Source organism: Corylus avellana, chromosome ca5 (genome assembly GCF_901000735.1).
Source record: "Corylus avellana chromosome ca5, CavTom2PMs-1.0".
Classification (NCBI taxonomy): Eukaryota; Viridiplantae; Streptophyta; class Magnoliopsida; order Fagales; family Betulaceae; genus Corylus; species Corylus avellana.
Window position 1 is genome coordinate 34,123,530 of NC_081545.1, and position 17,775 is coordinate 34,141,304.

General features: G+C 36.8%; 3 protein-coding genes across 4 annotated transcripts; 2 read left to right on the forward strand and 1 right to left on the reverse strand.

Annotated features, from left to right (window-relative positions):
- The first annotated feature begins 2,101 nt into the window (after positions 1-2,101).
- On the forward strand, positions 2,102-7,285 carry LOC132180898 (protease Do-like 1, chloroplastic). 2 transcript variants are annotated; one of them, XM_059593886.1, is made up of 9 exons: positions 2,102-2,579; positions 2,673-2,795; positions 3,590-3,761; positions 4,295-4,332; positions 4,527-4,725; positions 4,864-5,016; positions 5,225-5,359; positions 5,868-5,976; positions 7,109-7,285. In XM_059593886.1, exons 1-8 carry the CDS (start codon positions 2,161-2,163, stop codon positions 5,943-5,945), a joined length of 1,317 nt encoding a protein of 438 aa, XP_059449869.1. In that variant the 5' UTR covers positions 2,102-2,160; the 3' UTR covers positions 5,946-5,976; positions 7,109-7,285. The 2 variants fall into 2 exon arrangements, with proteins under 2 accessions (XP_059449869.1, XP_059449868.1); XM_059593885.1 differs by lacking the exon at positions 7,109-7,285 and having other exon boundaries at positions 5,868-6,406.
- A 1,548-nt stretch (positions 7,286-8,833) lies between these two features.
- Positions 8,834-10,253, forward strand: LOC132180900 (transcription factor WER). Its single transcript, XM_059593887.1, has 4 exons — positions 8,834-8,916; positions 9,037-9,182; positions 9,294-9,423; positions 9,673-10,253. The coding sequence occupies exons 2-4, from the start codon at positions 9,053-9,055 to the stop codon at positions 10,043-10,045; spliced, it is 633 nt and encodes a 210-aa protein (XP_059449870.1). The 5' UTR covers positions 8,834-8,916; positions 9,037-9,052; the 3' UTR covers positions 10,046-10,253.
- Positions 10,254-11,419: 1,166 nt separating this feature from the next.
- Positions 11,420-14,877, reverse strand: LOC132181057 (carbonic anhydrase 2-like). The gene is made up of 10 exons (XM_059594101.1): positions 14,637-14,877; positions 13,640-13,701; positions 13,386-13,529; positions 13,120-13,168; positions 12,796-12,912; positions 12,553-12,606; positions 12,378-12,463; positions 11,997-12,102; positions 11,730-11,888; positions 11,420-11,523 (listed from the first exon to the last, which is right to left on the reverse strand). The coding sequence occupies exons 1-10, from the start codon at positions 14,829-14,831 to the stop codon at positions 11,485-11,487; spliced, it is 1,011 nt and encodes a 336-aa protein (XP_059450084.1). The 5' UTR covers positions 14,832-14,877; the 3' UTR covers positions 11,420-11,484.
- Between the last annotated feature and the right edge of the window lie 2,898 nt (positions 14,878-17,775).

A 17,775-nucleotide genomic window follows, 5' to 3' on the forward strand; every position in this document is an offset into this window, starting at 1 on the left:
AAGTGTTCTAGAATTGTCCTTTGAGGTTTGCTTTCTGTAGATTTCAGCTTGGATATTTCTTATCAAAAAAAGGATTTCCGCTTGGATATCCTCCCTTCCATGTTGTATAGGATAAAAAACACATGGTCGATTCAAGGAAGACTAATTCCAATAAACCTTGTGCTAGAATTTTTCTTGGCTATTATTTTCAATCTTTGTCAGATGAAATTTTAGAAACGTCCCTAGCTATTTTTATTTTTTTTCTTTTCCCTTCAATTCAGTAGGAGAAAAATTATAGACTTTGCTAGAGGGAGGACTCTAGATTTTAATTGCAGTAATCAAGTAATCGGTAGAAACCTTTGTCAATAAAGCATGTAGTCAGACTCTACATTGTAGATTATGGGTGACTTATATAGTCTTGAAGAAGGTGGGCTTGTCTAAGTTTGGCATAAACTCCTAAACATATCATTCTTTCTCTACTTTCTTTGATATGGTGGTAAAAATTTGAAGGTGTTGCACTTAAAAGACCTACTAGCTTGGATGCCGAACAAGCTTGATTTGTAAACTTTGTAGAAATGTTAGTGGACATTAAATTTTAGTTCTCTGCAAGATCCTTAGAATCTATAAGAAATGTGTGCAGACATAAAATTTAGATGTACAAGATGTGGCTACAAGATACTAAGAGGCTGCTTCCATTTATCAGAAGTTAGCACCCATGGCCCTCTGAATGATGTTCTCGAGCATTAGTTACTTTTAATAGGAATCATGGTGCTGCCATCATTTTTTTCCCTTAACCATGCTCTGACCATGCACTAGGAGGGGCTAATTTTATGTGCACATAAGAATGACATTGCTGGTTTGCATTGCTTATGATTGTGTTAAACTTGCAGGGGTAAGTAGATTTGGGGGAGAAATCAAGCAAGCAGGAAGTGGGTGAAGCAAAGAGTGTTTTTTGATGAGTGCAAAGAGAGTTATGATACTTCTATGTTTTTATGCAAGCACTTCATTGAGAGAAGATTGCTACAATGTCCAATGCTGCCAAAGGAATATCTTATCTTTTCTTCTTTTTTGTGAGGTTGGAAAAAGTGTTTTGAATGGTGTATTGCTCTAGATATATATGTTAGTGTAGGTGGAATGAGATAGGCAAATAGCAGCAATCCGTATCCACTATATGCTTGTTTAAATATGGTTCTCTGTTTATACCAATGGACATATGGTTATTATTTTCAATCTCATTCTCACACACAAATGGACATATATCACTGTTTTAGACACTAAATTGTATGAATTTCTACCTACAACCCTAGATTGTGCCGCCCCAACAAAGTATCCTTTACCCTCCCACAATCTTGGTAGCATTTGATGTAAGGGAACTGATTTTTTGGTTGTAGGGCTCACGCATCAGCTTTGAAGATGAGAAAATAATAATTAATGGAATGAATAGAATTACTAGTAAATTAATTTATAATATCATTTTCATCAAATGTGAACAATCAACTACCACCAATTCCTTTCATAAATCTCACGGTGGAGATGTAATTTAGAAAGTATTTTAATAAAAAAAAAAGGATAACTTCACTTTATATTCTTGAATTACCGCGCGATTTGACAAGTTTTTCTCAAACTTCAAAACCTTTTAATTTGAATTCCTGAACTTTCAATTGCAGTCAATTTGAACTCTTTTGTTAAATTTTAAACGTTAAAAGTGAGACAAACAATGATATTTATACCCTTGATTTTTTTTATAAAATTTCAAATTTACCTTAATTTCAAATTAAAAAAAAAAAGTAAAAAAAAAAAAATTAGGGATATTTTAGTCTTTTTAGGTATTGCTGTCAGAAGTTAACGGCTACTTCTAACAGAATGATTCAAATTGACTGCAATTGAAAGTTCAGGAGTTCAAATGAAAAGGTTTTTAAGTTTAAGAATTTGTCAAATCACGTAGTAATTCAGAGTCTAAATGAAGTTATCCTAAAAAAAAAATTTCAGTTGTTAGACATTTTTCCAGCAATCCAGGCATTTGTGCAGCACAATTACCTTTTTATCCCGTCGCCACAACAAGTACCTTCCTTAAGTAAGGGTAAGAAGGTGCATATGAATAAATAAAATATCGCAGCAAATGGCAGTGAAGATCTCAAACAAGTCAATCCCCTCACAGCAGCTGTCCCCAAAAAAACAGAGATGGCTGCTTATTCTGCAGTCCTTTCCACACACTTCCACTCTTCTCCCACCTTTTCCTTCCCATTTTCTCGCTCCCCAAGCAGAAAGCTCGTTTCCTTTCCCTCCAAATCCATCTCTTCCACTCCCCACCCCAACCTCCCTACCCTCTCCCTCCTCCGCCACCACAACGACAGTTCTCTTACCCAAATCAGTAACAACCCCCTATGCGCCAAAAACCCCTTTTCCTCGGCTCTAGACTCGGTCCTCATTCTCTGTGCTTCGCTGGCCTTGTCGTTGTCCCTCTTTGTTGCCGATGTGGACTCGGCCTCGGCCTTCGTCGTCACCGCCCCGAGGAAGTTGCAGTCCGATGAGCTCGCTACGGTTCGTCTTTTCCAGGAGAACACGCCCTCCGTTGTTTACATCACCAATCTAGCTGTCAGGTATGTTCTATTCTGTTTTGCTCATAAGCATGTGTTTGTGTCGGTATTGTCTGTTTGATGGGTTTGTGACTGTGGTGGTGGTGTGGTTTTTAGGCAGGATGCGTTTACGTTGGACGTGTTGGAGGTTCCGCAGGGTTCTGGGTCGGGCTTCGTTTGGGATAAACAGGGTCACGTTGTCACCAATTATCATGTGATTCGCGGCGCTTCTGATCTCAGGTTCGTCCGCTTCTCTCGATTCATTTAGTGTTTCGCTGCTTTGGATTGAGAAGAAGGTGTTTTGTCAGTTTTGACTTGTTTTAGTTCAAGCAAATTTTTTTTTGTTTTTTTGCTTGTGGTGTTGGTGTAGGCTAAAGGTGATAAAGGATATAGAAAATGAGGTGTTTTTTGTGGACTGGAATCCTTTCAAATTTGGGTAGGTTAGTTTTTTTTTTTTTTTAAATAAAATAAAAATTTATTGCCTATAGTGTGTGCATCCATTATGTTCTCCGGAGTTGCCTTTATGGTGACCCATCAATGTGAGCAAAGCTGTGGAGTAAAGGGGGTGGTTGCGTACCTTTCATAAATTAACAAAGATGAAGTTTGGAAGCCATGGATACATTGAGTGCATGGGATTTATTAGAGTAGACATCTTCGATAGTTAAGGCTGTTGCGGCAGGCAATGGGATTGATTGTATGCTCATTCCCACTGCTTATAAAGTGGCATTTCTGAAAATAATGGACTGTTGTGTTAAGTTTTAAGCCCTTAAATTTGTGGGAGATTATGGAGCTATTTGCATTGCGGTTTTACTTATCTGAAATTAGTACCTTTTACCTTTTTACTCTCTGTGCAGTTTAGTTCTTCCCTTAGATTCTCTGTTTGCTATGACGATTCCTTTGTGGTCAGATTTGCTGGACTATGATAAATGTTGGATGGCAGATTTTGTTCTTAAGAAGTTTCAAAATGTCATAATTAGGCTGTCACTTTTAAGCTTCTTATTGTTCGCATTTAAATTGGTGCTAGTTACGTGCAGGGTTACTCTTGCTGACCAGACAACTTATGATGCAAAAGTTGTTGGGTTTGACCAAGATAAGGATGTTGCAGTGTTGCGTGTTGATGCACCCAAAGACAAACTCAGACCTATGGCTGTTGGTATCTCCGCAGACCTGCTTGTTGGTCAAAAAGTTTATGCTATTGGGAACCCTGTGAGTAATACTTATTAATCTGCTTGCAGAATATATACTTTAATTGCAGTATTGCGTCAAAGTTGACTGTTTTGCTGTTATTTGAACAATATTACTACTATATAGGATTACAGAGAACAATTCACTTTTGGCGAGCAAGGGAATAGTTGATTTCTTAATTATTTAAATAACACTAAGTGTTAATTTTTTTGATCTATTTTTAATCCATGTGTGACAGATCAGTTAGCTATTAAGCACATAAATTCATTTGCTTTTCATCTCATCTGGCCAAAGATGTCGCTAGCTATTAAGCACAAAATCATTTTTTGGTCTATAAGGATTAGAGCTTAATAGTGGCAGGATGCTTCCAGATAGTTGGTGGCTTGTCACTTTACTATTCATTAGAGTTTGTTACGTATAGTTGCCTCCAACTCTGCAAATTGCTAATGAGTGCCTGATCAAGACTTCGAGCATCATTTACCATGAATGTCACCAATTGCAGTTTATTATGGTTCAAATGAATTAATCCTCTGTTTTATTGTTTACTTTTGCAGTTTGGACTTGATCATACTCTTACAACTGGTGTTATCAGGTACAAAGCCTGTTGGGGTTTATTATCTTAATGCTAGTATATGTTTTTTAATACTATTTGAATTTTCTCTGTAAAGAATAAGCCAACATGACTATCAAGAAATGTGGCCTTTCATGTTAATTATCAAGAAATTAGCATGACTTAACATGTATAAACAAATATGTGTTTTCTAATGTGTTCTTTATGTTTTGCAGTGGGCTTCGCAGAGAAATCAGTTCTGCTGCTACTGGCCGACCCATTCAGGATGTTATACAGACCGATGCTGCCATTAATCCTGGTAATAGTGGAGGGCCACTATTAGATAGTGCAGGAAACCTTATCGGGATAAATACAGCTATATATTCTCCGTCTGGTGCGTCCTCTGGTGTTGGATTTTCGATCCCTGTTGACACTGTGAGTTATTATGTAGGCCTTATTTTTTTTTTCTTCATAGGAGAACTTTGGTATTAGCATCACTAGATCTCACTGAGGCAAAACTTCCTTATTTTATGCTGTAGACCAAGTCACTAATCATCATTCTTTCATATCCAGGTAGGTGGCATTGTTGACCAGTTAGTGAGATTTGGGAAGGTCACAAGACCAATTTTAGGGATTAAGTTTGCTCCTGATCAGTCTGTAGAGCAATTAGGGGTAAGTGGGGTGCTTGTCTTAGATGCTCCTGCTAATGGTCCAGCTGGTAAAGCGGTATGCACATATTCTATCCTCAAGTTTTATTTTACTTTGAAATGAATTTCCTGTCAGAAACGTGGAATGCTCATTTTTGTTTAATATTTTGTATATCATTGTAGTTCGTTTCCTGGTTTAATATTATTTCTTTTACTGACATAAGCTTCTTAAGGTTGAAGGTTTTCTGCTTTCATTTAATCAGAGTTGATCAATCTCTATGCTGCAGGGCCTGCTACCAACTAAACGTGATGCCTATGGTAGGCTCATTTTGGGTGACATCATAACATCTGTGAATGGTAAAAAGGTCACCAATGGCAGTGATTTGTACAGAATTCTTGACCAATGTAAAGTGGGTGATACGGTATGGTGTTGTTTTGATTTCTTCAATATTCTTATGCTCTCTCTCTCTCTCTCTCTCTCTCTCTGGGATGGGTGATGTGAGGGGTAGAGTTGGTTTTTTCAAAATAGAAATCTTTACTCTGATGACAATTAGCCATAGAATTTAAAACTTCATATGTTATGTTTAGCGGTGAAGTAACTTATCAAAAAAAAAAAAAAAAATGTTTAGCGGTGAAGTATGATAAAACATGGAAGAAGACTGATTTGAACATTCAGACAATTTTTGTGTAAGGACATTGCGGAATGTAAATCACATCAATTAAATGCATGGCCTGAGCATATATATAGGATGTTATAAAAATTTCAACTTCTTAACAGCGAGCTTAACCCATTGGCTTTCTGTTTTGTGCTTATCATGCAATAGATGAACTATTGCCTGAAGATATAAGGTGGTTAATTAAAAATTTCTTTAGTTATGAAGATGATTCTGTTAGTTTCTGAAAGTGTATGTTAATTATTTTGACATTCAGGTGACTGTGGAGGTGTTGCGCGGCGATCACAAGGAGAAGATTGCTGTAATGCTTGAACCGAAGGCTGATGAGTCATGATATACCTAGTGGCCCGGCATGTATATTTTAGGTATATATATATATATTTAAGCACAGTAGATATACCTTGTTTTTGTGTATGAATTGTTTCATGCGAAGGGCTCCTATTGTACATATGTATTTCAATTGCTGCACTACCTCTGATAACAAATATATTTTTTTAGGGACAGTTTTCCTCCAAATTGGGTTTGAGAAATTTTCTTCGACTTAATCTATAAAAGTGACATGTGAGATGCACATGAGTTTTTAATAAAATTTATTTCAACTTTGTCCTTACTATTAAAAAAACATGTGCATCTCACATATTCATGGAATACATGTCACTTTTATAGATTAGGTTGAAGGAAATTCCTCCAACCCAGTTTGAAAGAAAACTTTGTCCTTTTTTGAGGTGAAAATGTGTAACAGTAATCTCCTTTTTAATGGTACCAATGGAAAGTGAAGAACTTTGGCCCGTTTTAAAGGACCATTTATTCCAAAAGAAAGAAATGCATGAAGATTTTCTGCAAAATTTCCATCATATTTTTCTGGGTAGTAAGTTACGCCATTCAGTAGAAAACAATGTGTAAAAATGAGGCCCATTTACGTGGAAGCCATGAAAAATGGGCCCACAGACTGATTTAAAGAGCATGTCCCATACAATTCATGGTGGGTGGCCGGACCATTCCAGTTACTCTCATGGGATGATTATTGACCGCCCTTTGGAGGGTGGCCGACCACCTCTTCAAATGTTGATGGTGGTCAATCCGCCCAACCATTCTCTTGGGGTTAGGGCTGGTAAAACAGGTATTTGACACGATCTGATTACAATCTATGGGTACTCGTTACACGATTAATCTATGCACGAATACGACTCGTTTAGCTAAACGGGTTAGCGGGTTTGATACGATTATAACACAAAAAATAGCTAGGTAATTCGATACGACCTATTTAAAATAATTGGGTCATATCGGGTAGATACGACCCGTGCGCTTAAAAGATAATCCTATCTGACCCGTTGAATCAAATATGTTGGTCTAAGAATTAGAGGAGAAAATTGATACTCTGTCAGAAAGTTCTAGATCATCTGAGAATAAAATGGTTTGCAATTTCTGTCCTCTCAATTATACTACAGTTTAGACTGTTTTCTTGCTGTACTAAGCTTGTTTCATAATATATTGCAGCAAGATTTATTGCTGAAAATTTCAGAATTAGAAATGGAGAATAAAGACAATTCTGAGAAATTACAGTAAGAGATACAGAAAAAAGTGGAAGAAATGGATATTTTGCAAAAAGGGTGTGAGAAAAGTAAGCAGCATGTTGATTTGATAGAGAAACAAGTCAACCAGCTTCATGATCTCTTAGAGCCTTAGAGAAAACGGACCAGCTTATTTTGAAAGGTGAAGAGCGAGAGAAGAAGTTGGAAGATGATGTGAAGGAGGTTCTGGAAGATCATGGGAGAGAGACCGAGAGTCTCAGAGAAGAGAGGCGCGGGCAGCATAGGTGAGGGTTACTCGTTACTAGGTTAGTCTCTAGGTTTTTTTATTTTTTATTTTTTAACCGGGTAAATGTTTTAGACATGAAATTAACTGAGTTTTAAATGGGTAAACCCAAAGGACTCAAACCCAATAAGGTCAAATTTAATCTGTTTTTTCATATTGTGTTCATATCAAATTTGCGGATCGTATCAAAACTACTAACCCTACTTGAGGTTACTAATCACTGTTTCAAATGGTAAAACAATGATCCGACCGGTCCTTTATTTATTTGGCCTTTAAAGATTTACGTGGTTAAATTGGGATCGTCTATTTTGAAAGTACGTGAACACTCTAGATCCCTAGAATATCCCTCAAGCAAATTAATTTTTCTGCACTTAGATCCATATAATTGCTGACTTTCGTGCTTTACAATACAGTTGACTGACATCTGAAAAGAAATAGTGCAAGGACAATTCTGGTCCAGAGTTACAGCTCCGGCCTCTGACATTACTCGAGAATAAATCAGATCTACGGTAACTCATTGCACTAAGACGAAAGGACAGAGTACTTCTTTAACAATAATTTGTTGTGCCCAGTCCCTCACTCATGTGGCCAATAGGCAATAAATGCTCTTACAAAGGGGATGATCCTCTTTATTTATTGGTCCAACTGCTAAAGGACATTGGGTACAATGCCTGCATGGAATTGGCTCTAGTCAGACCCTACTCTAGAGCAGTATATTTAGGAACTGATCTAGTGGGCTTTTTCCAAATGGTGCATTTGCCCAAAGTTGGGAGAGGGTAGGTGACCTCATCCATCTTCACGTTTGTTCGAACAGCAGAGACTTGTTCAGGCGGTCCAAATATGGCAAACGACATCTGTCTTTTTATATTAATTATTTATATTGTATTGCAATTCAAGCGATTAATTGCACCCGACCCCTTATTGTGAAATAATAAAGTTAAAGTGCCCTAAAAAAGGTTCAAAGTTGTCGGACTGTATGTATAGAATTGTGTTTGAGAAATAGAGCGTTTAAGTCAAAAATTATTTTTTTTGGCAATTTTTAAACTTTTTGGACCCTTAAAAACGCTTTTAATTTTTTTTATCAAACGGATACTCTTTTTTTTTTTTTTTTAAACAGACTTTTTAAGTGTTAAACGCACTTTTAGACCTTACAAACACATACCCAATCAAGCGGAGAGACTACCTTGCCTTTACAGAGGAAAGGGTTAGAGGATAACTTGGTAGCACATAATGGAACAGCTTAAATCTGAATGTTAGTCAAGTGTCATAATAAATTTAATTTTGAAATGAACTAGAATTGAATGAGATGGTGCTAGCCTAGAGGAGGAACTACTCAACTAACCTTTGCTTATTGCCAATGTTATAAAGCTTGTGCACTGAATCTATTAAATTTTCTGTAGATGTGGACCAACTCTGCGCTGTAAATTATCCAAAAGACAGCATCTTCTGTTTGGCATTTCAGTCCATGGCAGAGTCCGGTATCCTGAAAGGTCTCCATCATTATCTCATCATCAAGCTCATTTAAAGGTCACACTTTTCAAAACTGCATTAACTAGCTAGTTGAGAAAATCATCCAAAATTCGCTGCTCCCCTTCCCCACTTTCAAGCAGGAGGAAGAAAAGACCAATGACAAAGACAATGGAAGGGGGGAACCAGTATAAGAAAGGTTTATGGACAAAGGAAGAAGACAGGATACTTACGGATTGCGTTAAGGTGCATGGAGAAGGGCGGTGGAATCATGTTGCTAAGAGAACAGGTACAAGTGTATATTTACTTCCTTTCAAGTGAAAATCCTTCTTTTCTTATCTTCACTTGCTTTTTAGTAGAGAAGATGAATTCTAATATCTGTGTTTCTAATGGGATGTAGGCTTGAAGAGATGTGGGAAGAGTTGCAGGTTAAGGTGGATGAACTACCTGAGCCCCAATGTGAAGCTAGGCAATTTTACGGAGCAAGAAGAAGACCTCATAATTAGACTCCATAATCTCCTTGGAAACAGGTAATTAGACTCATAATCTCCCGAAGTCTTTGTCCAATTTTTGCAAACTTAATTGCTTCCATGAAACATGAGATCCGAGAAATCATTGAAAAAGCAACCATGATAGTTTAATTTGTTCTTCCATAACCACAATGACATGAACTATTTTTTGCAGTAAATTGCAAGGAGAGTATTTACCATTAATGTTGCAGTAGTAATGCTAAGAACCTATTGTTTCTTTGAAAAGCTAATGCTAATTCTTGTGTTTAGGTGGTCTCTGATTGCTAAAAGGGTGCCTGGAAGAACTGACAATCAAGTCAAAAATTATTGGAACACTCATCTAAGCAAAAAGCTGGGCCTCAAGAAGCGAAATAGCCATCTTGGTGTTTCTGGCCTCACAGAGTCCATGGCAGTGATAGTGTCAGAGACCCCAAGAACTTTAAGTCCTTTTTCTAACACCAGCAAAGTCATTGAAGATGAGGTAAGCACAGGCACAGGCACCCAGAAGATGGATGAGGCCTCAGACTCACAAGAATTCGTTATCAGCCAGAGTTTTGTCAACTCTTTTTGGGAGTCTGATAGTATCTTGGAGTTGAGCAGCCTTGATGGAATTCTGGGATGGAACTCTTTTGATTTTGCTTGACATTATTCATTCCTCAATGAGGACCGACAGAGTTTCTGAACTAGCAAGTAGGATTACTTCTATTTAATTAGGTGATAACTTTTCTTTGGTCATTAAGAGGGGTATGCTTAACATGTTCGTTTATTTCAAAAGAACAAAAGTGTCGTACAAAAGATGTTACACAAGCAAAACTTTATTCGAAAAAAGGAAAAGAAGAAAAAGGGGCAGGGAGATTACTAGTTAAGACAGACTAAATCTTTCAACTATCAAGCAATGCCACATGAAAAGCCACTCTTAGTTGTGGTAGGTTTTTTGGGATAGAGACCTTTAGCAATTTTGCTATTTAAATTGCTAATAATTCAAACAGTAAATGTGAGAGAGACCTTATAGGACTCACTTGTATAAATAAGTTTTGGGCAGCCCGCCCCTTTACTTGGATAGATGGCCCTATAAAAGCTCTCTTAGAAATCCGGACAATAAATTATTGGGAATCCGAATCCGGTATTTTTTTTTAAGAAATATTGCTTTAAAAAAAACCTTGAGAATTTCATCACCAATGACCCTTCTGAGGGTCAAACATATGGAGTGTACACTATCTCGCGGCAATTTCTTAGCTATAGATTGTGCAACCTGTGTTGTTGATTTAAGCAACAAAATTCTCAAACACTACCCATAAATAAAGGTGCAATAATATGGTTTGAAAGTTGTCTATTGAAGCATTTAAATGAGGACTTCTTTGTTTTTAGCCTAATTGACTACCAAAATAATTTCTACCTAACCTCGTGACATTCAATCAAACAACAAAGCCTTTGAGCCTGTTAGAAAAGTATTTACCATATCTATTGGTAGGATTTGATTTCCTTTCGTCTTAGCTAGCTTATTTTACCTACCAATTTTCCCAATAAACAAAGACATATTTCTCAGTTTTTGGAGCAATGGACTGTTAAACTTTTTTGCCTGAGATGCATATTTTGGCCTTCTCATATATTTTGCCCCTTGTTTTTCATCATGAGAAATCACTGCAGTCTTGTGTATATATGCTTGTTTCTACATCTTATTATGTTTTCGATTATTTTGTAAGACACTAAAAGCATGTTTGGGATTATGTTTGAAAAATAGAGCCAAAAATGGTTTTTTGACAAAAGTGCGTTTTGGACATTTTTAGGCTTTTTGGACCATTAAAAGCGCTTTCAATTTTTTTTACCAAACGGATACTTTTTTTTTCAAACGATTTTTTTAGTGTTAAACACACTTTTAGGCCCCTCAAACCCACATCCAAATAGGCCCTAAGGCTGAAGGCCAGAAACTAATTAAGAAGCTAGGAATATGTGAGGAACTTAAGATGAACAAAGAAATTCCATGAAAGAGGGTTTGTCTTGTACATAACCCCAGCTCAAGTTATTAGATAACATGAAAGAAGAGCCTCATCTTTGCAGGGAATATTGACCTCTAAGCATGCCCTAGAGCTTCCAATGCAGTATCGTGGCCACATCTTTTACCTAACAAAGAAACAAAGACCAAAAATACTTATTCTTTATTGAAGAAAAGGAAGTTTATTGTGCACTTACTTCTCTTACAAATACTGGTTTATGTAAAATATTAACTCATCACAGCAAGCCAATAACAGAGTACATTTGTAGGTAGAAAAAGTAGTTAGCTAGGGAACCAAGATCATGTGGTGACTGATAATGGTTGGTGTTCATACGGAGAGAGAAGGAGAAAGGTTAAACTCAAGCCCCCAGAGCTCAAAGGTTCCTTTAACGAAGTTGTAGTAACCGCCCTTCAATGCCAGAGTCTTCTTCACCAACCCGTCTCTTACAAATGGATAGGTTAGCAGGTTTCCAATGGATACATTCACTGCTTCCTGCAATCACAATTATTTTTCAAACATTTATATATATATTTCAGATAATCCTTCCTTACTTAAACATGTGGGAAAGAAGCTGGGGGAAAAAGGGTGTTAATTAATTACCTTTTCACAATGTCCACATAGTTCTGGAAAAGGTGCATCACCAAATTCTGCTTTCACCTTGGCCTTGGCAGGCAAAGCAATTTTGACCCAGTCTTCTATGAAATCACTGCATGCACATCCCAAATCAATAGGAGAAATTCACCTTCTTACTCCAATCATCTATAATGTTGTTAATTTCTTCTTCTTAGGAGTTGTATGTATGCACTCTTGGCATGGCAGATTCAGAACTTGAATTTTTTTTTTTTTTTTTTAATGGGATCTTTAAAGTGGGATTTATGGAAATGCTTTGGCTTCCCAACTTGTGGGTCTTAGATATGGAAAGTAATGAAGATTGAAAAAGGTGAAAAGAAAAATGATGAATAAAGCTGAGAGAGGCCTTACGTAGTGTGGGGTCCAGTATCTGGGAAGGATAAAAGCCCCTTGATTCCACCACAAGCGCTGTGCCCAATCACCACAATGTATTCCACCTGCGGATGATTACCAAATAAAGTATTCAATTCAAAAAAAAAAAAACTACTTCGTTGTTAATGTCTCTGCAATGCATGTGTGGGTTTACCTTGAGATGCAGAACTGCGTATTCAATCGCAGCCCCAACTCCAGAGTATCTTGTCTGTTGCACCCAAAAAAAAATCCAGAGTTGTAGTAAATTTTTTGACAAAAATGGGTTTGAAAAAGAAAGAAAAAAATAGCTCAAGCCATAAAAGTAATTAGGAGATAGAAACAACATATATCCCTTCAAGCTTTCGATTGTTGCGATGTATGCAATAAGATAGGCAAGGGTTGTATATATATATGGGACCTGATCATAGGGTGGAACCAAGTTCGCAACATTGCGGACCATAAAAGCATCTCCTGGTTGGAAATCCAACACATGTGATGGGCAGACCCGGGAGTCCGAGCATGCAAACACCATAAACTACAACATACAAAATTCACATTAATTCATTCATTCATTGTAATTAAAAAAAAAAAAAAAAAAAAGGGAGCCAGTAGGAATTGTACCGAACATAACCCCCAAAAGAATGTGAAAAAACAAAGTGCTACATGTTACAAAAAAGAAGACAAATCTACAGCCTGGCCATTCTTGAAAAATAAGAAAGAAAAACAAGAAGAAGATCATTACCTTCGGACTTTGGCCTTTGGCAAGTTCTCCATGCAAAGTCGGGTTAGTGCTGCAAAGAGAATTAGATGTTAATTAAATGATTAAGTTTATTATTTTATAAATTTTGAGATAATTAAGGATTTAACATAGTATTGAAGTAGTGAATTCTTGGTTTAAATTATATCTCTATATAATTCATTTCTAATTTTAACTAAATATAACTTTTGGATAACTGATGATTTAATGTAGCCAGGAATCAAGCAGCGTTAGAAAAATAGATGACTGACTCGTATTTCTCTTTCTTGTACTTAATGAAACCAGTTTTGATCCTCTCAACCGGGTCAAATTTGCCGTCAGGAGCTGGAGTCTGTAACTCTGCAGTTATCTGCTCCACTTTTGCAGCAGCAACAGCTTTCAAGTCCCCCTTCTCACTGTATCCAACACAAACATACAATGACAAAAAAAAAAAAAAAAACCTTTCAATTGGAGTGTTAGGATCGAGACAAGACAAGCCGATCGAAGGAGCTAGCTAGCTAGTTACCTGAGAAGTTTCTTGAGACCTTCAATAGCCTCCTCGTACGAGTCCTTTCCCATGTCTTCTCTCTGCAAATTAGTGCCACCCAAAATATATAAATAAATAAATAAGGATCTGGCTTACATGCCATAATTAATTATGACAAAAGTGGACTATTAGTAACCTTGTTCAAATTTACCCTCAATGTTTTACTGACAAGTACTGCTAGCTTGAACAAATTATATATATATATACACACTAGTTTTGAGTACCTAGTTTTCAACTGATGTTATGGAGTTGTCTTCAATTTTGAGAAGAAATGTTTGGAGCATGAGTATATATTCAGCCGAGAAACGAACTGAAAGGGAAAATTTGAGTGGTAGCAATGAAACGGAGAGGAAAAAGATTGTTTTTGCAAGGTATTATTGCATTTGAATGGACCATTTAATTTCTTCAAGAATTTTTGCTGCTGTTAATCCGCCAACAAATTACACCTCCATTCACTTCCACATCTATTACGTATTTTCTTTTTATTTTCCTTTTTTTCTATAAAAAAAAGGCTGTGTTTTCCGTGGACCTATTGACAACATTTATTCTCATATCATGAATAACCACAGCCATACATTTGTCAAGTGACAAATAGGCGTATAAGTCCCCATCGAGGGGAGCCCTGGTCAAGTGGGCAACATAATTGGGACCATATTTTAATTAAGCGATGGTTACAACGATTTAACCATTTCATCATTTCATATATATCATTCAATGTGAGAGAATTGATATATATATATAGATATATATATATATATATATATAGATATATATATATATATATATACACACCTAATTAAGTTGAATGTACGTTTTTCAGATAACTAAAGCTTTTGTACATAACAGTTTTCATGACACTTAAAATATGAACTACATTCGAGGAAAAATGAACATGCACAATGATATATTAATATCAAAGCATGCAACATGTAGATGCATGCATGCGGACGTGCAATGGGGAAGGAGAGAGAGGTACCCAAGAAGGGGTGATGATGGGAGCAGGGGCGGCGAAAACAGGCTTGTTCTGGATGAGGGAAGGGGGAGGAGGAGGAGAGGCGGAGGAGTTAACCCGGGCGAACACAGAAGGACGCAATGTAGCTTTCCTGGCAGAAGACTGGGCTGCAGAGCGGATTGATGAAAGGCAGCAACCGTTGATGGAAGCAGTCGACATGGCGCACAATGCACTTGGTTTGGGTAGATTTATACCATAAATATAGTTTGGTCCACGCGGCAGTCGACAGATAATGAAAGCGAAAGCCCAGTAAACAAGAGCTTCTAGCCTTGTAGATGAGGTTTGGACGCTGGAGATCGATGGAAGCTAGCTGCTAGAGACATATATATATATATATGGCCATGTCATGGGCCTTCACAACTTCATATATACATATCATATATCATATGTATGTATGCGTTTCACATTGTATATGTTGCAGCATCAGCATGCATTCAATGGCCTTGCCAAAGGCTATTGGCTCCTCTGAGATAAGGATGGAACAAATCCATCCATCGCTATTGCCCACTTATCCTCAAGCTGAACATTAATCTACATGCATAATGTAAAATATATGGGTTAGATACTTTCCATTCCTTATAATGCACTGCAAATGATAATATGATATAGACACATTTATATGTATATATATATATCCTTTGTTTTCTGATGAAAATCACATGAGAATTACGCAAGAATGAAGATTAATTAGTCAGCAAATTAATTAAATGACAATAGCGTCTCCATTTCATTAAGTCATGCACTCTCCGGCCAGTGTAGTAATATATATTTTTCAGAAATAATGTACTTATTAATTCCCAATAATTAAGCATATTAATTATACCAAGCTAGCTCTTGTGTTGTGGGGCATCAAAGTCCAAAGATGAGGGTAAGAAATTGCTTATTACCAAAAGGAAAAGGTAGGAGTACAAGACAAACTTGAGGCCTTCGCTATCCTTAATTAGGTGAAATCGAATGGCTTATATGGAGAGACTCGATGGGTGATGGATCGTAGAGATAAGGCCCTATCCTTAAAGCATGGCTCTTGTAATCTTGTGGTATTGTGGACCTAAATGGATGATGGATCCAATGGAGGATTCCTCTATCTGTGGACTGTGGTCTCTGTTGAATTACCACTAGACTTTAATTTATTTGATGGGCTTTCCCAAGAAAGTGACACGATCATTTCTTTTTTTCTTTTTTCTTTTTTCTTTTTTTTAAGTATATATAACAAGCAAAGGAAGAAACCACACTTAAGAGGAAAGGGGGAGGGGGGAGACTAGGTGGAATTAATGCAACCAAAATTTTTTTTGGTTGTAGTTCAATGCATGTGACCACATTGCATGTGGTCACATTTTATCTTGTAGGCTTCTCAAGAAGAGGAGGCCGATATGGTTGCAAAGGTGTTCAAAATGGTGGAGGAGATTCTCCAATCTTAGGTAATATTGGGATGTTGTAGGGTTAGAATCATAATCAAAGAGTAACATTCTAGAATAAAATTTTTTGAGCCGAGACATGATAATTTCAAGTCATTCGTGCAGTTTTTTTTTTTTTTTCCTCACATTTTTAAGCAAAAGTAGTCAAGTAGTTAAGTCCTTATCTTTTTTAGCCTGGGGTGTCTAGAATAGGCGGGATGAGGATCCCTGAAATTTTTTGTCAGAATTCGAGTAGGAAATGAGAGATGGGAGTTGGGTCTGGAGTGCTTCAAGCAACCTGATATGTGGGACCTGCCAGCTGCCTAGAGCACTTAAGCCCATCACCTCTCTCATTCTGTCCAAATTTCATAAAATTCGAGCAAGCAAGTTCTGGAGAACCATATCCAGCATAGGTGAGCTAGATTTACAAATTACAATCAACGCATCAAAAAAAAAAAACTAACAGTACTTTAATTAATATGCATGCGCATATACACAGGCAAAGATCCTCTCCATTTTGAATGGAATGATGATTATTTATTTCATGGTCAAGATTTAAAGTTGGTGCATCTAACATTCTACATGAAGTTAATGTTGACAAGTTTTTTTTAAAATTTAAATAATATAATATGATACACAAACTTTAAATACTAACCATAAAATAGAATGGATATCCTTGTCTCGCAAAGGTTCCGCAGGTATGCTAGGAGTAGGTATGCCATATGCCATATACACTTGAGAGAGAGAGAGAGAGAAAAAAGGTGAATGCAAACCGGTACAATCTCAAGAAAGGCAGCACTGAAATCAAACAGCCAATTTCCATGGAAGAGAAGCTTTTTGGTCATCTTTCTCTTGAGAGACAATGTGGCCGGGTTCCCTGGCTCACAAGAACACCCAAGAGAGGAAGGAGGATGCATGGGTGGGTGGTTGTGTTTCGGAAACGTTGGTTTTCTAAGTTAGACCGAGCAACAATGTCGACATTGTTTGCAAATTGCAAGGAGAATGCCAACATCCTGTTCTCATTTTTGTCATTTTTCCCAACATTTTTGGGCTGTTAGACCTATCCGGCTTACATTGACCTTGTAAAACCAAAATGTTACACATGTGATGTGACTAGTATACAGCTTTACTTTCTGCATTGGGTTAAAAGAGGCTTTACTATAAGTCTCTTATACATAGCTCTTATCTCATCGATCACTAAATAATTAAATTTATTAATCAAATTTAATTGATTAATTTTTTTCCCTATATGGCATTTAATCAGAACTTACCACCTTATGCGTAATGTGTGTCACACAAAGGCTTTGTCAGATAATACTCTTTTATTTCTCTGTTTTGCTTTCTTTATTTAAAACAAAAATATTCAAAATTACTCTTATATTATTTCACATCATAGTACTTTGAGAAGTGTTAGAGAGTCAAAGAGAATTGTCCAGAATTTTTTCCAAACTGACGTAGCAGAATTTCAGCCACCCCTAGAATTTTCATTTTAAAATTCTCCTACGTCAGTTTGGAAAAAATTTTGGACAATTCTCTTTAGCTCTTTAACACTTCTCTAATACTTCTTCAATCACAAAATGGATCGGGATCCCCTCATATTCTTGAAAATATCAGATCTTAACCGTTAATGAAATCTAATGATTTATGCAACTGCCAACTGTTTTTATTTTACCAAGACAGTAACTTTTGTTTTCAACCAGCCAGCCAGC